Raw genomic sequence first — 24,029 nt, forward strand, 5'->3', positions numbered from 1 at the left:
ATAAGCAGTGTGATTCTATAGCAGGAGTGACCTGAAATGGACCTCACTGTACTTCCAATGGCCTGATGTCTATTATTAAACTACAGGTTTCACAAAGTCTTCCACTAGATGTCTAGAGTTAAGCCAGAAGTTTTGGCTGCAATACAGGCAGTGATGAAAAACACATGAGTGGTAACAAGTCATCTTAATATCATTCTTCAGTACTAAGATGGGCTAATCTGAAGCAGCACTTTACTCTGGTATCACCTACGGTGCCAGTAAGATCAGGAAGTTTGGAAGTGGAATTTTTCTTTATATTTACTTCCATTTCACAGAACTCAGCCTAACTTCCTTCTTTGCTATTTTTTATTTTAATATGAAATAACTGGACATAAAGATCTCAGGTGGATTATCACAGTGCTTCCAGAAGAACTATCAAACTTGCAAGGTATGTCCAGTTTGAATATCTATTCTACTGAAATAGCAATAAAGCATTAAGCAACAGGTTGTCAGTCACTATGTGGAGATTAATAACGTCAGGTAATTTAGAATTAGAAGTACCACTTTTTTATGGAACATTTCCAAATCTACTTTGCAGCTGAAATAATTCTGTATTTACTACGTCTGAGCTGCAAAGCAAAAAAAGATGCAGTGAATTATTTAACTATTAAGGAAAGACTTGTCAGAAAGAGTTAACTGACAATAAATTTTTTCCTCAGTTATTACAACCTACGGAAATCTCCTACAATCTCAGCAGTTCTTATAGTTACAACTCAGCGTTAACTTTCTGTAATTTGATATTCAAGTTGTTTTTTTTAAAGTAGATATCAGCAAAGTAATTAAAAACAACACATGAAAGAGTGAACTGTAGATGAGCTACAACCTAAAAATGCTCATAGATCATATTCAGTAACACACAAGAGTCAAGCAGTGTTTTCCGTAAAGAGTAATAGTCTCTAAACATAACTTATTTTGTAAACACGCTATTCATTATTATAGAGTACATAACTTCAATATTGGACTATTTCTCAAGACAGAATAATTTCTTCAGTAATCTGACTGACCAAAAAATACCATCTTGTTTTTCTTAAGCAATTTAAGTAAATCAGTAGAGTAGACAAACAGTTAAACATAAACTCTTTTTATTTCTGGAATGGGACAATGACTAATAGAACCAGGACTATTTTTAAATACAGCTTTCAAAACAGCTATGGTCTTGCCTTTCTTTGGACAAAATCTGTGCACAGTGCAATGATTTGTGTTACTAATGAACACCGGGCTTTTTCTTTGCCTCTGTAAAGACCACCACTGTGTCATTTAAACATTTCCTTTCAGAAACAATGCCATAGGAAATTTGCCTCAGTACACCGGTAACAGAATTTACTTCTAATTTTAATTTAGAGTCTTTTTAAGTCTTAAAACTTTACCTGTTAACTCCTTCAGTGTCTTAACTGGTAAGACAACAAAGACTACATGCTGCAGGATTGGTGTGCAACTTGCCAGGGAATCCAGACTTAGAAGTTTTGTGGTTAGTATGGGATGTGTGCATAAAAAAAGGACTATCCTCACAGGAAGTGTTTTTCTTCCCATAATTCATGTTTAGAACCTTCATGTCACAGAACTACTGCGCACTTACATGGGCATTGCCCATACAGTCTCTAAAAGGTTCTAATCGCATTAACATACTATGACATCACCTGCATTTAACTAGTTATAAATGAGAAATATAACTAGTAATAGCATAAAAAATTAATATCTTCCACATGTTGTTTGGCAATACGAGTTTTGCTAAAGATCACCATATCAGTGAGGATAAGTATGTCTGAAACAATTAGTACAGTGACTTTAGGACTGTTACATACTTCAGGAAAGTCAGCCTTGTAGCATCTCTATATGTAAAGTGTACTCTCCACGTTCTACTACCTCACTTTGGAGTGGCTAGTGTTCCAGTGAAAGAGTGCTAGCCGGAAGCTTTTTTTGTACCGAAGGAAAAGTAGGATTGCTATAAAGAATGTGTAATGAAGAAGTATGTGAGCCCTCCTTGAATTTGTTACACTCTCAAACTCATCTTGAATGTTCCAGGCTGTAAAAATGAGGATGGACAAGGCCAAACTTTGTCCAAGCAACAATCACCTGTTTTGGTTATTATTCAACAGAACACCTGAGCCTGTCTATCAACACGTATGTCAAGAATGGCTGTCCCACCTCTCCTCCTTCCCTCTCTTTCTGTTTAACATTCTGCCCCCCTGCACCAGGCTGTTCCTTTGTGCTGGCTCTGATACTCAGACTGATTCAGTTTGTTCACCCGGAAAGAATGTGTTGGGGTTTTTTCTTGCTTACATTAGTTTTATGCTGGTTTAGTGAGTTCAATCAGCTCAGCCAACAGCCTGAATGGAAGAGCTGGTATGAGAGAACTGAAAGCATGTCCTGGGAGCAGAACCAGCCTCAAGTGGCAGCAATGAGCCGTTAGTACTGCTGTATTAATGAACAGCACTTTCTGAAACAATTATTTAATTAGTTCATAAAATTCTCATGATAAAATAATTAAAGTATTTCCAGAAAGATCAATAGGATCTTGGATTTTAGGCCTTCATTTTCTTTTAATTCTCTTACTTAAACAGAAAGCTTGTACAAGTTCTTTGGGATGAGCTGCAGAGTCAGTGCATTTCCACAGAGACATATCAGCATCTGTTCACTGGAAAACTCAAAACCTCAGCCAGGGGAAAAACATTAAAAACCTCCACAAAATCCAGTTTTTTGAAATCCATTCTTTGCAGTTCTTTGGCCAATGCAAACCTGGAGTCAAACTTGATTAACACCCATAACTACAAAGCCAATTAGCAATAAGGATTTCCTAATGGCAAAATGGGAAGATGAAGCAAGGGCTTATTCTCTTTCCTAAAAAAATTATCACTACTCAGGCTTCCTTCTGTACAGGGACTTGTTTTCAAGAGATTTAAATCACAGAACTAATACATTTCATCAATGACGTATTTCAATGATACTTTTCAAGAACTGTTTGTGAACAACAGGTGTTTTTCAAGAGTTGAAATTGGTCACTACTCCAATCACAGCCTCAACTTTTTATAGTTTAAAATTGTAATTAGTTTTTTGAATATCTGAAAGGAACAATTCAATACATTTGCTACAGCTGCAAGTGCAGAAACAGGTTCTTAAATTGTTTCATAAGGCAACTTCCTAGCACCAGATCCAGAAAAGCATTTCAGGAACATATATGAAAGATCACCTTTTAGGTACAGTTACACTATACATCCTATCGCAAATAGAATTCAGCAGGGACTTAGAAACTAAATGCCACAGGACATGACACATGCTACAACACTATATCCTACATGCATAAATTGTATGACGACACTGAATATAGCACAGAGTGTTTTGTCACTTAATACCTAAGCAGTCAGAGGAAGAAGACAAGCCTGAATGCCCATCTGTGAAAACCCAGCCATTAAAGCACTTGTCCAAAACTAAGGAGAACTCAGAAGTCTGAAAGGTTTGAAACTCCTCACCTCCTAATTAATGGTTTGGCAAAGTATTGAACATTTTGACTGTTTTACTGAAGCTGAAATACCAGATTGATAGGGCCAAATATTCCAAAGGCATACAGCCAGCCATGACCGCAGTTCTCTCCAAACAAAAAATGTAGGTTCCACATCTTGTTCCCAGCACTGTTTATATTTGAAGACTCTTTCAAGAAAACACATTGTATAGGATGGCAAGTACAACTACAAAATTTCTTCTAGAAGAACTGAAAGAGAACATAATTCTGAACACAAAGAAAAACATATGGGAAAAAGATACATGAAGATGCTTTTAAAAGAGAATGCTAAATTAGTAAGAGATACAGTACTCAAATAAGCACGTAACTGGAAGATTAAAATATGTGTTAAACTTAGTTATATGCTGTGTACCTGTGAGATACAAAGCATAATGTACTTCTGTTTTCAGAGACATATTTGGGGCAAAGGGGTCACTATGTTCTTTTTAAAAGGCTGAGTTTTATGTAATCTAAATACAGTTAAGTGTTTATCTTTCTATGCATGCTGAAATGTACACTTTACAGTAGTAGCAATGTATGCAATACACAGCATTTTAATGCTGTTAAGAACCATATATAAGAAACATCAAGATGCCTTGTATAGAAAAACGCAATACAAACAAAAAAGCAGAATTTTTAATAAGACAAGTCAAAACCCTTGTATAAACCAGTGCAGTCCTTTTCCTATGATTGAGGACAAATGATAAAATGCCTAAAGACATTTTTCAGCTATAAACAGATCAGCAAGCATTTAATTAGGTGATCAAACAAGAACTGACATTATTTAGTATTTCCCTAAAGAGGTTTATGATAGTCTAAATAGAAACATTTTTATAAACAGGATATGAATAATGAAATTAACAACAGCCCCTCTTGGTTTGCACAGCATACTGTAGGATCCAAATGACTTCTGGAACTGGGCTTTGGAAGGGAACATTGTAGAGCTGAGGGCTGAATTTACAGTCAAAATTTTCTTAGAGTTGCAAAACATCCTGTGGCAATTCTTATTCTCTGTTTTCCCTTGTGTCTAGTTTTCTAGGACTATTTGGTCAATAAAATAATCTTTAGAATAAAACCAGGGTATGTAGAAAATTTCTAAGGGTTTTGAACTATTGATCATCATTACTCAGGTAACGCATTATACTGTAGTTTAAAGACTGGACTCCTGGTTGTCCCAGTCAGGTGTCGCTAAGAGACATCTGGTAAAATTATAAATCAGAGAAGCAGAATGAAATTGAATGAACAGCTGTATGAGACAGAAGCCACCATATTTTTCTAAAGACAAATCTACTTTTTAAGCCTTTTATAACCTGTGTATTCTCAACAACATCAGAAAAAATAATTGTAGCTATCCAACATGGGGTTTTCTGCTTTGAAGGTTCCCTTACTGAGCCAACACCTTTCTGTCTTCCAGACGGAAGGACTTTTGATTACACAAGAAACATACTTTAAGGTTACAGGTAATCTAGAAAGCTGATGGGGTTTATGGCATTAAATTCAAGCATGGTGCATTTTCAGCTACTTTCAACTGGCTGCCTAGCTACCACATACAGACCCTAGGACAACAAAGCTAGGTTGAAAAAAAAAATTGTTTATTGAAAAAATATGCACACAGAGGTATTGGTTTCCAGCTTTTTTCTGGATGTAATTTAAGTTACTGATTTCACGTGAGAGAGATTCATAACACAGATTCAACCCCTGACATGGGCTTCTTGTCAGAGAAGAGAGCCCTCATCAATTAAAAATCATACAAATGTGCTTGCATTAAAATACAGAGGAGAACGACTGCCAACAGCAATAATATACAAATGACTAGGATTTGGGAAAAGCCTTGTCAGGACCGAAAACTCTATTTTTCCAGATTATAAGATGATGTGTTTAATTAGAAGTGTTTAGGGAGTAGAATAATAAGTGTTTAGGGAGTACCCTGATGAGTGCATTTTATGTATTGCTAACCAAGTATTTCCCAGTTTTCCAGATGCAAGCAATACATATAAGCCCATGTATCCCACTAGAAATATATTTTCATTAAGAAGGAATAAAATAAAACCAATTCAAAATTCTGGTAAATTTGTTACAAAAATTACACTTCAAAGCCTGAAGCAAATGACTATACTATCTTTTAAACTCAACTAAAACACACTGATATAGCATTAATGTTTGATGAAGTAATATTTTAATAGTATTTACTGTAACACATATTTTACAATATTTTATTTTAAAGAATATTTTAAATAATCTTCATCTTTTGTATACTAATTAAATCTTAATATTCATAACAGACCGTTTTTCAGGACCACAGACTGTGGCAGTAAGTGAAGTAAGTAATCCAATACCTTTGTTCGCTGTTTCACATTCACTGATTCTTGTGTCTGGGTTTTTTTGTTTGTTTGTTTACTTTCCTCTTCAAGATTGGCCAGCCTGATTAAGAAGATATGAAAGAATACATGCTCCTCCTCTTCTTGGCTTTGTGCTCTGCCAAACCTCTCATAGCGCCTTCATATTTTACACTAAAGAACATGATGCTCCAAGATATGGATGATGATGATGACGACGACGACTACGATGACAATTCTCTATTTCCAACCACTGAACCAATTATATCACTAATTCCTTTTGATCTGTTCCCAACATGTCCCTTTGGATGCCAGTGCTATGTGAGAGTTGTCCATTGCTCTGATCTAGGTAAGAATGAATTTGTGCGCCTGTTCTCCACTGGACTATACTAGTCATTTTCAAAAGGAGCTTACATTTTTTCAGTTAGGCAGGCAAATAATTTCTAAGTCAAGTCCAGCAACTAATCTGTGTCTGGCACTTTTTACAACACAAATGTTTTCCCAGTTTATGTGCATCTGTTTTAGAAAATTAATAAACTGCTACAGCCACCTTCAATTAGCAATGTCTTCTATTCATAAGACCATAGAATGGAAAGGCATTTAGAATAGGTAATAACTAACTGTAAAAAACTACTTAACTGAATAAGTAGTTAGTTTGTCCATGAAGACAACAATCATAGAATGCAGAAATACTTATATTTAGATTTTAGATTACACTTTCTCTTGTTTCATTTACTTCCATGAAGTTATAACCAAACAGAGGCGCACAAAAGTTTGCTGTATCTTCCATTTGCATTAAACAAACTATTAGTCCTCTCTCTCAAAAAAGACTATGGCTGAAGAAGTACTTCATGCACAACTACAAAGCAACAGGCCAAATGACAAGAAAACATAACAAAGGAAGAAGAGGCCATAAATAAACCACAAGAAAGTTTAACACCAGTGCATAAATGGGATCCAAACTATTTGCTCGGCTTAACTTCCACTAAGGTGCGCATCACTGGTAACATTTTAACTGAAGGCAAATCTGCTACTGTCACTGTTGCAGATACATCCTAGTCCCTAAATATGAATTCATTATTAATCTCTCCAGTCTGAATTAGTGTTCATTGAAGTTTTCCCATGATTCAAGGTAATCAAAGGACTATGCTCCTGCCACTAGCACCGTGACAATGACATTTGTTCTCATTGCAGCTCTGCCACCATCCTAAACTTAATCCTAGACTCATGACTTAGAAACATTGAGTCAATGAAAAAAATTGCTGGGTTTTTTAAACATGTCATCATTAAGGAATCAGGATAAACTTGCTGACAGCAATAACCTATGGTTATTGCATCCAGTTTACAGATTGCAAGCCACTTTAAGTTCACACATACCCCCTGTTACCAGACTTCATCTTTAAATAACTGTAATCTATTAATTATAGAATAATTGTTAATAAACTGGACGAGCATTTAGCATTTCATGCATCAGGATTTCCACTAAAAAGCAAGTGACTATCCCTTGCTGGTCTCTAGATCCTGATTCAGAATCTCAGATGGCATGAACTGAAGTGTTTTTGTAACTGAATGGTGAGCTGGATTGGGGGATTTATACAACTGGTAATTAAGTACTGGCAGCTGGAAGACCATCTTTTGTCCACTTTTACCAAGAATACATTTCTCAGCCTGGGTATTATCTGTATGGCCATATAAGCAACCGTGCCGGTACAAAGAACAGTGCAGAGGTAGAAAGGAGCATTCAAGCATTGAGCAGAGATACCTTAAAGCCACTGCAACAGCCCTGTTCCTCAATAGAGAACCACAGCCCCAGGTCCTCTGAGGGGCTGCTTCCTCCAGGGACATAAGCAGTTTCCCTGTAGAACCTGTGCTCTGAGGCTGCTTAATTCACAGATCTAGGGAATCTGCAATGAGAACCCCATTCATACTTGTCATGGTCAGGGGTAGAAGCCGTTTTTCCTGAAACTATCCACACATTTTTGTCACATTCTTACATAATTAGTTTCTCTCATTATTGAATATTCCCTTCCTATTCTCTGTCTTATGGCTGTTAGTATTTTCTCTCCAATCATAATAATCAACAATCTTACTGTGTTTTGCTGTTCAGTAGTTTATTTCTTTGGACTTATATAAAGGCATGTAATGTTTCTGTTTATCTCACATACTTAAATAGGTTTGACATCAATACCTCGCAACATTCCACCAGATACTCGTATGATTGACCTCCAAAACAACAAAATTAAAGAGGTCAAGGAAAATGATCTCCAAGGACTCACATCACTTTATGTAAGCTTGCTATTTCTAAGTTTGAAATCTAATTTACCGATCTGAACTATTTTGATACTTTTAAAACACAAATGATATTTTTCTTCTCCAATAGTATACATAAAAATACAGTCTAATGCATGCATATTTGACTGCTCCCACATAGTAAGAAGCAAATCTCTGAGCTGTGAGAACTACACTACTTTCTACAACATCCAGAAAATGTACCACTTGTATCTCACCAAAAAGATCCTCAATATTTATGCAGTCCTTAGCATGCACAGAAACACTCCCTACATTTTAAAGGCTGCAAGACAAGTGCTCCTTTTTTATCTGCTTAGCTATAAAATAGAAGAAAGCACTTAATCTCACAGAACAAGAATGATATTTTTGAAGGGCATTTTCAAAAGCACACAGTATACAACTGACACATATGCCACTGAAACTAATGCTACAAATCCAATTGACCCAAACCAAAAACAGACCAATGCTGAATTACAGAAAAAGAAATGTGCTTTACTACTCTTTTTTAACACGCTCAAGTATTCATGTAGAGACATAAGTATCACTGGCAACTGATAGATCTAGATATTAACAGTACAAAATAATCCCTTTCTATAATGAGGCCTGGAAAGGCAGATTAAATCTGTTTTGGTATACTTATTTCCATAAGATGTCACTCTAGATCCGGTACCATCGAATACTGACAATTTTTAACTTTTCACTGTAAAAATGACAAATCTGTTCCAAAAGTTATAGCAAACTAATGACATTCTATTCCACATTAGAAAGACATGAATCACACATTAAGCTACCAAAACAAATACCTCTTCAGTCATATTTTGTTCCTGAGCAAGAACTGAAAATTTACTGGTTTTAAGTGTTTATGAATGAGCTTGTTAATTATTATGGGTTAAGCTAGCACAGAAAAAATAGAAACCACATATATTCATTGTTGGCAACAAAGTGTTTCCAATTCCCCTTAAGTGCCCTGCATCTGAGTACAGAATGGTTTTACCAGCAGGTTCGGGTTAAGCACACTAACTGCAGTTTGCGTTCAGTATAAAAAAATCTTAGAGAAACTAACATCCAGTGACTGAGAAAGTAATTGGAATACACCAGCAATCACCGCATTATGCATTAGAGTCACCATTTAATTATGTGGTAACTGAAAACTCTGAGCTGTTTTGATTTTTCTCATTAGTTAATTTGTAGCAAGTTCTAACAAAATTTTTACTGAAAAGAAAGTTTATACAATTTGTCTGAGTACTAGTCTACTTAGCAAAGACACAGATGGCAACTTGGATTAGGAAGGATCATTTCCTGTTTACTTCCTTAAGCTGTACACATTTTTTCTGGGAAACAAAGATTAATTCTGTTTTGCTCTACTTCCGCCCCAACACAATTCCAGAGAGCAGATGACTTAACAACAGCTCAAAGAAGTAAAAAAGGAACAAAAATGAATAGTCTAGATATGGAAATGCAGAGATGTGATTTGACGTGCAAAATAATTTAACATAACTCATATTTTGTAGTAACTCATTACAAGTATTCTGATAACACATAAAACCCAAAAAACCTGCCCCAAAAGAGGACTAGTGTACTGTACAGTCAAGAGAGATACTTAAATGCACAAGAGTTGAAAAATTATGGCAAACAAGATATAGTCAGATTAAAAACCTGAATTCTACTTTGCAGCATTATGCTGAAATAAAAGATTAAATTCTGAGTTTTGAGAATTTTTCTGCATTAAGGAACAACAACAATGAAAAAGAATATAACCCCCATACAATCCCACAAAATGTATGCAGACAAACATATTGTTTTGCCAGTTCTTCTCATTATCAATGGCACCTTGTCAGCTCTGACTAATTTTTCTCTACCTTCTAGTTGATGTTCTGGCTTCCAGTTTCCTTTTTGCTTTTCACAATCAAGTAGAATGCCTAAAGTATATAACAAAGAGCCAAAGTTTGGTGTAATGGGAAAATAAAATATTTTAAATACATGTTAAATTATATATAAAATTAATTAAAATTCACAATGATAACAGTCCTGTATAGAGAAATTTTCCTTTTATTGCTCTTCCCATATTTCATAGGCATTGGCTTTAAACAACAATAAAATATCCAAGATCCATCCAAAAGCCTTTCAACCAACAAAGAAGCTACGACGACTGTATTTGTCCCATAACCAGCTAACTGAGATTCCAACAAATCTACCAAAAACTTTAGCAGAGCTCAGAATTCATGCTAATAAGGTTACAAAAATCCACAAGGATGTATTTAAAGGAATGAAGTCTCTACACGTTTTAGGTAAGTCCAATTAAGTAGAAGAGAAAATGTCTTTATCAAAAATGTAACCTACTATATATAATTTTCATTCAAACATTTCCCCAATGTGCAATTTCTTCTTAAAGAGATATCTATGCTGTGGAAAATATCTTTCGCAATTTAATTTCTATGTGAAGTTGCTACACAGGTCAAGTTTCTAGTAACCCAGCAAGCCAAGTTAGACAGCCTTTATTCACTGAAAGCTGGTGGCTTCCACCCCTCAGAATAGGTAATCAAAGCTAAACATTAACGCTTAGAACATCAGAAGTCATAAACAAAATGAAATCAGCTGTTTATGACTTAGTCTAACATACACAAAATTCCTATGCCATAGTTTGGGTTTTTTTTTTTCCCCCCCCTTGGACAGAAATGAGTGCAAATCCTCTTAACAATGACGGAATAGAGCCAGGGGCTTTTGAAGGCGTAAACATCTATCATATAAGAATTGCAGAAGCTAAATTGACTTCAATTCCTAAAGGTATGCTTTGTTTAACTTTTTCTATTTTACCTATACCAGTATACTCCTAAATACAATGCTTTAACATCTATATGATTATTAAAATATTCATAAATTCCGTTTTGTATTGTTCATTAACACCAAACCACCTTCTACATTATTTTTCTTTTTGTACTTAGTATCCAATTCTACATCTCAAAAATGTCCATGCATGTGCACACACGCTTGCTCTCCAGCCCCTCTCCTGCCTTCTCCTTGTCAGGTAGTTCACTGCTCTCAGAGTCATCCAGAGACTCTTCTCAGGAAGAACAATGTGAAGAAAACAACAATAAGATGTCACTTCACATCTTACCCATCAGCCTCTCAAAAATCCTTACAAAGAAAGGATAAACCCTCTGATATTTGTTCTGGGTCATAAGAGATATGCATTTAAACAGAAACCCCAAAATTTCTAACTTGAATTTTAAATGTTTCAAGCAACTCTGTAGCTCAAATATGCTCTGCAATATAACCACCTTAATGCAAAACCCAATACAGCATTTTATACATCTTTTGATGGGGTTTTGCTATGTAAAATTTACTATAATTTTAATTAAATCCATCATAAGATACTACAAGATTACATCACTCTTTCATATAAAACAATTAACTTGTGATTGGGAGGTAGCAAGAAATTAAAACACTAACTTTACAAATCACTGACCTCCGCACACAAAAAAGTGGCACGACAGAACTCAGTACAACACTCTACCTGCATTTTCTATAGGTCAACATATTATTTAACCAAATTCTCATGTTTTTCAACTCCTCAAAACTACTAGCTAAGAGAAAAAGGGAGGAAACGGCATAATACCATATGTTGTACCATTCATTAACTCACAGGGAAACTAAATGTTGGCCCCTAAGGTATTTATTTCTGGATCATTTGAATAAAGAACTTCTATCTTATTAAATTTAATCTCTTCTTGTAAACAGATATATATCTCCAGTACCATCATAATACCATCTCCCATCACTTAACTAAAAAAGATATACATAAAACGATTCAGTTTGTCTTTGTTATAGAGAAATCTCCTAGAAGGAAACACAGCATGAGGTCCAATATGTATTGTCGAATATATAAAACACCATAAACAAACAGGATTTCATGGTGAACACATTCTACACAAATGGAAACTAAGTTTGTAGATCCTTCTATCTGCAAATGTTATAATGACACAAAAAGATTAAAAAAAATTAAGATAAAAAATGCACTTCAAATCTAAGATGGACAGATGGGTAGTCTTCCTTCGTAATACTGTAATTCAGACACAATCAGCACCCGGCAGAATTGTAAACTAAAATGTAAACTGGAAAAAAGCCCAAATGAACAATCACCAAAGCATGTCAACTGGCATCAAGAAAGACTGTGAAGCATACCACTTTTCTTCAGTATTGTAATGCTACAACAAATAGCAATGGCCATGGGAGCAGTGCTCTCCTAAGCCATATATTAGTAACAGAAATATGCGGTTTGTCTTGCTTGATGTCAGGGTGCCATCTAGACAGGTGCTAGTAAAACTGAACAGAAGATCAGCACAGAGAGATTAAAATTTGTGACTATCTTTGTCTGCCCTCACTGAAAGATATTGTAAAAAAAGACTCCATCTCCTGCTCCATTCACTGACAGTTCTGAATTGGGACTATTTGGTGCCACATGAGAAAACATTTTGTGTACTGACATAGGAAAGAGCGCATCAAATATCTCATTTTGCATTGAGATTTCTGAAAGCTTTCCTCCCAGATCACATCTCAGGAGCTATAATAGCACAATTGTTACATTGCATGGAACGCATCTACAAAAAACTTTCACAGGTTCCACAGGAATAGGATTTTGACTGCCAACTGTTAGATAACTGCACATAACATACAATTCACATCTTTGACACGTTAATCAAAAGTATGTGAAAGCCGTTATAAAGAAAGCCAGCAAAGTTATACCAAATTTTGGAACTCTGAAATCTTGACATTAGCATATACACTTTCACATCTAAATTTTTGTTTTAAAAGTTACTATTTTAAACTAAATGATGTTGTTTTTTTTTAAAGTAACATACTTGTATTTAATACCCCTTTCTTTGATGCAAACACCCCCTTCTCCCCCCCACAAGATTCTTCACCCAATCCTAAACACAAAGGAAAGAAGCTGTTTGGAACATAGTTATTCCAACAAAAGTAAGTTGGCTGATTTTTCTCATACTGTGCATTTGTTTTTCATCAGAATTGCCCTCCAGTCTACTAGAACTTCATTTAGATGACAATAAGATCACAACAATTGAACTTGAAGATTTTAACCGGTATAAAGATCTTCAAAGGTAAAATTGCCACACAGAATGCTTTTATTCGGAAAAAAGTCAGACCTGGCAGGATAGCTTATTTGATACTTCTCTTGTTAATGGGGAAAAAAAAAGAATATTTAAAAAAGTGTTTTAGGAAGAACTGCTGTAAGTAATAAGATCAAACTTTAAAAAAATAAACCAAACCACCACCTCCCCCCACCCCACCTCCCAAAAAAAACCCCAAAACCCCAAAAAAAACCCAAAACAAACATTAGCCTTGTTCTTACATATCATGCCTACAGTTCACATCAGAAGGGTATGGCGAGAACAGCATATGATTACAAAATGTAGTCATCATAAATTCTTACCTCTTACACAGCACCTGGTGTTGTGTAATATAGCGTGGCTCTAATATCTCTCAGTGTGCTAGTAATAATATGCCTCAATTAAGCACTGCATGTATTTCTCATACTTGGAATATATGAACCTCTGTGGTCACATTATTTATCAACAGCATTCAGTATTTTTCTCTAGCTGTTCCCTATCAGGCCCAGGCATTTTAACTCCTTGGTCACTCATCTCACAAATCACCCCCCAAAATGAGGTATGCAGCAACACCAACTGCTTTTTCTCTTTTTTTTAGGAACAGGATGCCTTTCTTGCAACTAAATTTATAGGATTTAAGAGTCATAATAGCTTTTTAATTCCAGAGAAGGCCTAAGTGTACTGGAAGGAGACACTCTGTACACACCCCAAAATAAAACAGAAAAGGATTGCAGGAAAAGGGAAATTTAAGTATTGTTTATACAAACACATGGGAAAACTGGTAAATTGTAAGGGACAAAAACTTTATCTCCTGAAAACTAGCCTGACAAAAATCCAGTAGCTGGTAAAGGAACCAACTTGCTAACTGTTTCTAAATGTGATGGGGTGGGGAGGTGTTTAAGAAAAAGAAAAAAATGCATGTTTCTGAGGAACATATCACTGAAGTAGGAGAAGAAGAGGAAGCCATTTGTGCAAAGCTCAGTTAAGTACCCTGAAAATATGGCTGAGCAGCACTGAATTTTGGATTTGGTAATAGAAACTACTATCAAAGGGGAACTATTGAACTGCATTTAGATACCAACTTTAGTTTCTGAAGAAATCAAGGAAGAAAGGAGAAAAAGGGGATTGCAGGATGTGTGAAAAGATCAATTCCAAACTGACCTGTGCCTCCACCTTCTGAATCATCTTCCTAGCAACACAGGCTGAAGTCTTATAGCAAAAAAAACCATAAAGCCTAAATTAAGAAGAATTTGGAAGTAGGAAAGAAGGCCAAGTACTGGGTCTTACACTTGTGTCCAACAACCCCATGCAATGCTACAGGCTTGGGGAAGAGTGGCTGGAGAGCTGCCTGGAGGAAAAGGACCTGGGGGTGTTGGTTGACAGCTGGCTGAACATGAGCCGACAGTGTGCTCAGGCAGCCAAGACGACCAACAGCATCCTGGCTTCTATCAGGAATAGCATGGCCAGCAGGAGCAGGGAAGCGATTGTGCCCCTGTACTCGGCACCGGTGAGGCCACACCTCGAGTACTGTGTTCAGTTTTGGGCCCCTCACTACAAGGAGGACATTGAGGTGCTGGAGCGTGTCCAGAGAAGGGCAACAAAACCGGTGAAGGGTCTGGAGAACAAGTCTTATGGGGAGTGGCTGAGGGAACTGGGGTTGTTTAGTCTGGAGAAGAGGAGGCTGAGGACCTTACCATTCTGTACAACTACCTGAAAGGAGGTTGTAGTGAGGTGGGGGTCAGTCTCTTCTCCCAAGTTACTAGCCATAGGATGAGAGGAAATGGGCTCAAGCCCAGACTGGATATTAGGAAAAAATTCTTCACTGAAAGAGTGGTCAGGCATTGGAACAGGCTGTCCAGAGAGGTGGTGGAGTCACCATCCCTGGAGGTGTCCAAAAACACATGTAGACGTGGCACTTCAGGGCATGGTTTAGGTGGCATGGGGGTGTTGGGTTGATGTTTGGACTTCATGATCCTAAAAGTCTTTTTCAACCTTAATGAGTCTATGATTCTAAGGTAGTCCTGCATATTTTTAAAACATCAAGTTTTTGACTAAGTTTATATATATAACTTTCGTTACAAGACTTGCACTTCTTTGACTCTTCTTTAGAACAATACTTTTTATTACTGTGAGTATACTTTGTAGCTATACTACTTGATGAAGGGGCATGATTTATTTTACAAGCAGATTGGTTGATGTTTATCATTTTAACTCTTGCCACTAAAAGTAGAAAAACTACATGCAGAACCAGACAATTGCTCACAGATTAGCTGCTGTCCTTTAAGTGGAGATTAAATTAAGAAGAAAAAATATTTGTTAGATCAATGGTGGGGGGTTTTTTCTACCAGAGGTAAGATTTCATCATCTTTCCCCAGTTCTTTTTTCCCCTCTATGTCTACTCCTGTATTTTAACCCTGAAAAAAAAAGTATGCTTTTCAATGCTGTGAATCTTGATTAATCTTTAATTAAATGCTTCTTGCACTATTTCTAGGCTTGGCCTTGGGAATAATAAAATCAAAGATGTGGAAAATGGAAGCTTTGCCAACATACCAAGTATACGTGAAATCCATCTTGAAAAAAATAAGCTCAAGAAGGTTCCTCCTGGATTACCCGAACTGAAATACCTGCAGGTCATATATTGAACTTAATAGAAAGCTCCAGTACTTATGGGTTGTTTAGCTTTCACACTGCCATACTGACTACAACAATTTTAAAAAAACATACTTAACTGTCACATATATTTTGACATGACTCTTACACTAGGAAAACCTGAAATCCCGTATGTACTTAAAGAAATAAACAAGATCAAACAGCAGGAACATTTCCTAGAAATAAACGGGGGCAACGTGCTACACAGAAAATGTTTTTGGAAAGTTTGTTGCAGATTATTATAGTTCCCATATTAACAAACTGGAGTGGAAATTTTTCCATTTCCATGCTGAAAAGCCTTAAATCCAAACAAAATTATTTATGAGGCCGAAATGATACGGTTTTCAAATTTGTATTTAGGACTAGATTAATTCTACAATAAAATGCTTTCAAAACACATTTCTTTCCCAAATTCCAGAAGAGTAATTAAAATCAAATATGTATTTTAAGATTACATATGCCTTAGGATACAGAGCAGAACAAAGCTTGGGGAAACATGAAGAAATGCATAGATGACAGAGCACATGATAAAGTGTTTGGTAAAAGCTTTTACCTCTGAATTTCATTTCCTTCCACTTATTTTACTTCCCATTAAAGAAAATTGTTGAGAGATATATATTTAAAAAAAAACAAACACCAAAGCCCAAACATCAATTTACACTGTAATGTAATATTAGATATACAAATAAAACAATTATTTTATCAATGTACATTATTTTAATTAAATTCTAAACTCTATCATAAGCCTTTTTCTTTTTTACTAATTTAAGCTACATCAACATTAGCCTTACCTGTTCCTATAACAATACCAACAAATCTCTTCTAATAGCAACTTTTCTAGAGTCTACTCTTTAAAATTTATCACTGAGCATTTGTATTATGGGAGAATATAATATGCCATCACTAGAATTCTTACTGTAAGTTAATATAAAACTACATTTTAGGAGAATGTTCCATAAGAACAGAGTCAAATTACTCTGACAACACACTGATAAAATATCACGTAACTTCTTTTTGTGGGAGAAACTGTGGCAGGAGGGTGACATTTTTAAAAGATTTAACACAAATTTTTAATTCCTGTTACTGTTAAGGTCTGCATCCAACTGATCTTATAGCAAACCTCAGTTATCTATATAACAATGAATGTTTAGATATTTTTCCCATTTACATACTAACTACTGTATTTTACTGTTTCTTATTGCTGCAGGTAGTCTTCCTTCATTCTAATCATATTGCAAAACTGGGAGTGAATGATTTCTGTCCAACAGGAAGAAGAAAGAAGAAAGTGTTATACAGTGGCATAAGCCTCTTCAATAATCCTGTAAAGTACTGGGAGGTTCAGCCTTCAACTTTCCGTTGCATTTTAGCCAGAAACAGCGTGCAACTTGGAAATTTCCTCAAGTGATACCGAAGTTGGTAGTTTCAAAAAGCAAGCTCTCCGCATCAGTTCTACAATACTTGAAATTTGCAGAAAAAGGCAAATTTTACACTATTTAACCAGTTTACAAATTATTTACTATTTCAGAGATAATTAATTAGAAACAATATGTTAGTAGGACCCATTGTATTATTTGACAATGTTCAGCCTACATTTGAATAATTTAAACAAAAGCCTTTATATCTTACGGAAGGACTCTTGGAAGCACAACTGGAAACCGTATTTGATGTTTCCTATTATAGATATTAAGTTCTTTACTTAAATCACATAGTTTTGACATATTCTTCTGAATAAATTCTAAAAATCAAGTGGAAATGACTTTTTCCACTGTAAGGGCCTTTTCCTCTGCCAAAAAGTGTTGTAAGAAAAGATGAAAAAAAAAGTTAACAGACTTCAAGGACAACTTCTCATGCCATTTTTGATAATTGGCAAAGATGCAATAACAAGGTACAGTATTATAAGGTCTCTTGTCTCTAAACTATATATTTTTATAACTTATTAAGTGAGATAAAGGCGGGTTTCATATCAACATCTAACATGCTAAGAACCTTTAAAAGTTTTTGGTATTTTTTCTTGCAACTGTAAGAGGGAAACGTCCTTCAATGTTTTGCTATCAATATAATTTGATGCACACTGAATATTAAAAAGTAGGATTTGAGATTAATCATATGCTTCAAGCTTAACAGGAATGATTATTAAATTCCCTTTAGGCCAGCACATACATTTTCTTTTATCTATTTCAACTGTAATAAGTGTTTTTCATTTAATTTTTTCCTCCTTTATATTTTGACATCATATGGGTTAAGAATTCCCCATTAATGTAAGTACTTTAAAATTGCTGAATGCAAGCAGATAGCTGGAACTCAGCTGCCTTGACTTCTTATGTAGGTCAGCACATAGAATTCTCAATACTGACAGTACTGTATGAAACTGATATTTTATGTATCTATTTAGTGTATATTTGCTATTGTGATTCAAAATAAATTAAACTTAAAGAATACTTGCATATGTATACTTGATTACATGATGGGTCATGTCAAAACATTCAGAGATTATAACCAAACACCTTTCTGACTCTTCTCTAGATATTTTCTCTATTCTTCGTTTTTCCAAACCTACATACCTTTTGGATTGTTTATCACTGCTGTTCTTCACAAAGTTAAATATTCAACACTATTTGAAGCAAATGACACAGACTAGTAGTAGAAGAAAATAATACACAGAAATCAAGCAATTCCTGATCTCTCAGCCTGTCTACCGCCTAAGTACACTAAGCAATAAGCATCAAGTCAAACACCTGATTTTTTTTTTTTCATCTGCTTGGTCTCTTTGTATTTAATATTTTGTTAGCACCACTATGCTGTTGAGACCCAAAACCAAAACGGGGGAGGAGGGAGAGTGGGCCAGGGGAGGCTTTTAGTGAAGAACAGTTTTGCAAACAGAAATTCTATAAAACACTTCAAGGCAGAGTAGAACCAAAACACTAAACAAGACACAAAGACCAAAACAAATCTGCAGATCACCAAGCATCTTTATATTCCTGGCTTCTGAAGATGTTTCTAAGGAGTGCATTTCCTAGAAAATAACATGAGGAAAGCAGCGGTCAGTACTGAAAATAGTAGTTAATGAGTATATTCTTCATCAGTTGGTCTAGTTTATATCATAGACTTCTTTAGCCATAGCTATGTATGTATGCATGAAGAGCTACGACCTCTAAACATAGACCAGTGTTAGAGGACAAGTCTGGTGTATACATAGGAAAAAAGGCATTACCTTCAGTAGACTTTTCCACTTGAGAATTAGTTACTACACTCATAGGAAAGACAGAACTGTTGATACAGTTCATACAGGGAATGCATACCACCTTTTACTGCCACTCTGCATTTCCAGTGAAGACACAGTCTGAGCCTCTCTAATGTTGCACTTTAAATAAATTCAACAGTAACGAATCTGACAAGGCTACAGAGGGAAACAGCCAACTCTTTAAGCCACCCCTACAAGATTTACGTGAAGCATGGAAGAACGTTAAAAAGAGTAAGGGCAGAAATAAGCAACTGAGAATGAAACAGCTTAGTAAGATAAAGAATAACACACCACACAGACTAGTCATTTATCCTAGAGTAAATCATCATCACACAAAATCTTCACATTCGTACTTAAGCAGGAGCACCTACTACTTCATGGTAACAGCCCAAGTGCATATTCATACCCTCTGGAAAATACCAGCCTTCTCTTAATGATAGGCTGCCTGCCTTATACTACCATAAGGAGCTCATGACCCCATACCGGGGATACAAAGCATTGTCAATAACAACTAACTGTCCAAGAACAAAGTGAAGATTTGAAATAAATGCCCATTCTTATCCAGTAAGAGCTAAAAAGCTAAAAAGTCCTTAAAGCTCCACAAAACGGTCACTGCTTATAAAGTTTACTATCTAAAAGGTAGAGGAAAAGCAAATAAAGAACAAGGCAGGAAATTTGTAGATGACCGGAGCATAATCAAGAGCCAAGAAAGATTTGAGGGACTTGCAGTGGAAAAGAGTGGTCAAGTAGCAACAGCAAAAAGAAGTCCAATCTAAAGAAGGTTAAGAATGAAAAATGGAAGGAAAATTTCCCAATCTTCCCAATCTACTTTGTAGAACACTAAGTTAGCAGTCTTCACCTTGAGTAAGTGGGAAAAGGTGGACTTCAAGCAAATCTTCAGTTGAAAGCACAAAGAGCAAGCACAATGCTAGTAAAAAGAATAGAACTGGTAACAGAAAAATCATTACATTTATATGAATCACTAGTTTAAATGTATTCTTAAGCACTCATGCTATACTAGTTACACCAATTTAGCGATGACAACATAGAGAGAAAAGCTGATGCAAATTCTGCAGCTTAACCAAAAGAATAAACTCACAGCATAATGTAATACATTATTCTACACTAATTTAGGGGTAAGGATTAAAAGGAAACATAAAAGAGAAAGCAAACAACTCCTTATCTAATTGAAGCTTATGCAATGGACAACAGGCATCTGCATCTGTCAAGACTAAGAGAGATTTAAGAAGATGGACTAAGGTCTGGACAGGTGTAGAATGACTTCTGCGTCCTTTTATTAGGCTACACCTCTCTACACCAAAGCAGGCCAATTCATCAAACCCACTGCTAATAAACCCACTCAGCAGCAAGGAGCTGTTGGAAGCAATTACCTATATTCTCAGAAAACTTAATAACTGCATTTTGCATAAGATTTCCAGGCATAACAAAGGCCCACATGTGAGTAGGTTGCCACATGAAAAAATAAAATCCCTCTTGCTTTTGTTCAAACCGCCTGTGTTCCTATGACTAACCACCAGGTGCATGTAAGAAAAATGGCTACTGGGCTTTTTGGTCTCCAAAGGCAAGGAGTTTAAGTTGAGGCTAATTAATGATCCCAATACAGACTCCAGAAAGTGTACTCAAGTCTTGGTCCTCATCTGAAGCTTTCCTTGGGGCATCGCTTTAGCAGAGTAGTCCTAGTCCCTAGAAAGCACGGTTAACACTTTCTAAACCTAAGAATTCTTTACAGGTACTCTCATAAGAGTTTCACCAAGTTTTAGGTCCACTGTTGGAAGTCAATATAACGGGAAAGCTTTCCAAAATTGTAGCAGAGTCCTAAGAGGTAGAAGACTGTACAGTCTAGATCTTATCCTTTTGGATCCTTAAAAACTCTCGTCTTCTCACTCTTTCCTCTTTGCCATGCATTCAGACTGAGAAAATCTTTCTACAGTCAGCATCCATGGATACATATAACATTCACAGAAGAAATTGCAACACTATTTTGAAAATACTACCTCCACTGCCACAATAAATAATGTCTAAAGGATTTTATCAACCGCTTAGCTTTTCATCATCTTCAAGGCAAATTCAGCTACCTTTGAAGTTTAAAACCCTTCACCTGTGACTTAAACTACATTAGCAATTCTGCATTAAAGCAGTAGTATCAAATGGTTCATTCTGTCTCCTGTAAGAAATATTTAGAGAAAAAGGAGTAATTTCCTATATCACATCACAAATTCATAGGATGCCTGCCACCTATGAGAAAAAAATATATTCAACAACCCTCCACTATTTTCAGATATCATTCCCCAGCTAGCATTTGTAGGTAATAATAACTGATAATGTACATATCTTGTATCTTTGACATTTTGGTTGTATTTTAATGTAAACCCAAGTGACGTCACAATGACATATAGACATTACAATATAAAATGTGCCTTACACAGTTTCAGCAATGATTTCTGAACATGGACAGCAATGAAATTAACAGAATAGCAGCTAACTAATGATAATACACTGGTGTTCAACAGTCTTTCCATTGAACAAGGCTGTTCAGTATCAATCTTGATTAAAAGGTCTTCCTGGTCAATTAATATTGCTGTTCAAAGCTAAATAAAGCACATTCAGATTGAATTTCTAAAAGTCAAAACCACTACTTTTATTTCAGAAAAGTAGAAACTAAATCCAATCTAAACCCAATCTTCAAATACTTCTTACTGCTTCCACCTAATAGATGGAAGAAAAAAAGTAGTTACTCTATAAAAATCTTGTATCTTTATGATAAAGCCATAAACACAGTGCACATTAAAAAAAAAGGTTTCAAGGTTTCTTACCATACTAAAGCTGTATTAAAACATGCCAGCTGAAAATCTTTGAAATCAACTCCACCTTTACATTCTCCACAGGTGTTACAGAAAAATGACAGGGAGAGGGAGATTTGACATAAGACTTTCTAAGAGTCTTCTCTTACTACTTATTCCTTGTACAAGCAACTACATTCCTCTAAAAAAAAATTATATCTAAACTTGCCAAATTTTAATGGGCTTCTGTCTTCTGAAAATCTGTCAGGTCCCTACAAGAAGACAATTAACAAATTTCACCAGAGGATGGCAGCCTATTGTTACCAATAGAAGGAAAAGTAATTCTAAAGAATAAATAACAGTGTTTCTGCACAGTAATATCCCAGTAAACTTCACAAATACTGATTAAGCAGAGTAGCCAATCTGAGTACTAAAATACTATTTGAGTACTTCTAAAGAATGAGTTCTATGTCCTGCTCTACACAGGATGAAATAACCTCATCTCTCTGAGTTTCCTTCCCCAGTACCAACCTACTTAATACAGTACTTTAAAACACAGCAATACAGAGAATAATACAGAAGTTACACGACATTAGAAGACAAATTACAACAAACTTAAGATACTGAAAGTTTAAAGACTATAAGATACTATCAAATCATTATTTTAACTTTCACCATCAGCTATGACAAGTACATACCACGTAAATCAAAATGTACATCCAGTAAGACAGGATTTCTTTCATATCCATATTGAAAAGCCAAACAAACAAAAACAAAATTTTGAAGCAAACCACTGCAGTTTGTTTGCTCTACAAGCAAGGCACCTAATGAAGAATAGTTTTGTAAAGATACCTACACCATGCAACCCTCAATCTCCCATCACAAAATCCCATTCCACCTCATATCCTTAATGATATTAGTCCCAATGCAGTATCTTCTTTATTTCCTTCATAGCAATATATCCATAGATCAGAAGCATGGGTTCAGAATCAACTACTTGCTTGTCTGCAAACTAGTGTATGAAACTCACAGATCACCTAGGTGCCTTTCTCTGGCTACTAAACCAATTACAGAAAGCAAAGTAGTGTTGATTTTTCTTCCTTTTTGCAGTATCAATAGTGTTGTCTTCCTTTGCCCAGCTGTAAATTTACAAAAAACATGCAGGAATTCAGTGTATCTGGTAACCTGGCTAAAAGTGCCCACTACGTTCAGAAGTGTCAGCAAAGAGAAAAGGACAGATGGACAGAGAAAGAGCACAGTTATTTGGATATCACTGTATGACCTTTGGAAAAAAAGAGTTGTAAAATCATAAAAGCACAATGAAGTATGGGCTGGAGAGCAGACATGGAGGTGAATTGAAAACTGCCTGAAAGGCAGGGAGCAGAAGGTGGCGATTCAGTGAATTCTAGTTGGATGCCAGTAACTAGTGGCATATCCCAGGGGTCAATACCAGCTCAAATTCTGTTCAACATCTTCATTGACGATCCACATGATAGGGCACATTACCCTCAGCAAGTTCACTGATGACACAGAAGTGGAGGAGTGACTGATATGCCACAGGGTTATGCTGCCATCAAGGGACCTCGACAGGGTGGAGAAATGGGCTAACAAGAACTCATGCAGTTCAACAGAGTCCTAAGTTCTGTACCTAGGGAGGAATAACCACATGCTGGATGACCTGGAAAGCAGCTTTGCAGGAAAGGACCTGGGGTTCTGGTGGACAAGTTGAACGTGAGCCAGCAGCATGTCCTTGCAGCAAGAAGGCTAACAGTACCCTGGGCTGCTTTAGAAGGATAAGAACAATCTCTTAATTCCCAGTGTTGCTAAGTTTTTCCATGAACAAGTAAGTTACAGAAGCCTGGATTCCTATGGATTTGAGTCTTACAGCCCTCAGGTACCTCCAGCTTGTCTCTACCTCACACCAACACCTCAGCATATTCTCCCACAGCTGCCTTCCACAGCTACCACCTGTTTGGTTGCCAAGTGACAGAGTGAAAAGTATGCCAAGGGGTTAGTCAACATATCTCCGTTTCGTCTTGCCATCTGGCTGCT

The 24,029-nt window shown here is 36.0% G+C and overlaps 2 protein-coding genes across 13 annotated transcripts in view; one reads left to right on the forward strand and one right to left on the reverse strand.

Annotated features, from left to right (window-relative positions):
* CENPP (centromere protein P) overlaps window positions 1-24,029 on the reverse strand; it is a 173,062-nt gene that overhangs the window by 84,762 nt on the left and 64,271 nt on the right. The gene's annotated exons all lie outside the window — the stretch shown is intronic.
* ASPN (asporin) lies at window positions 140-18,379 on the forward strand. The gene is made up of 8 exons (XM_075096563.1): window positions 140-427; window positions 5,947-6,220; window positions 8,045-8,157; window positions 10,235-10,448; window positions 10,834-10,944; window positions 13,184-13,277; window positions 15,778-15,916; window positions 17,143-18,379. Exons 2-8 carry the CDS (start codon window positions 5,971-5,973, stop codon window positions 17,338-17,340), a joined length of 1,119 nt encoding a protein of 372 aa, XP_074952664.1. The 5' UTR covers window positions 140-427; window positions 5,947-5,970; the 3' UTR covers window positions 17,341-18,379.

This window comes from Phalacrocorax aristotelis, chromosome 6 (assembly GCF_949628215.1).
Source record: "Phalacrocorax aristotelis chromosome 6, bGulAri2.1, whole genome shotgun sequence".
Lineage (NCBI taxonomy): Eukaryota > Metazoa > Chordata > Aves > Suliformes > Phalacrocoracidae > Phalacrocorax > Phalacrocorax aristotelis.

Coding starts and splice junctions, on each gene's coding strand:
- ASPN (XM_075096563.1), top strand. CDS start 5,971: ATGAAAGAATACATGCTCCTCCTCTTCTTGGCTTTGTGCTCTGCCAAA. Junction 8,158..10,234: donor AAGGACTCACATCACTTTAT/GTAAGCTTGCTA, acceptor CATATTTCATAG/GCATTGGCTTTAAACAACAA. Junction 10,449..10,833: donor GAAGTCTCTACACGTTTTAG/GTAAGTCCAATT, acceptor CCCCTTGGACAG/AAATGAGTGCAAATCCTCTT.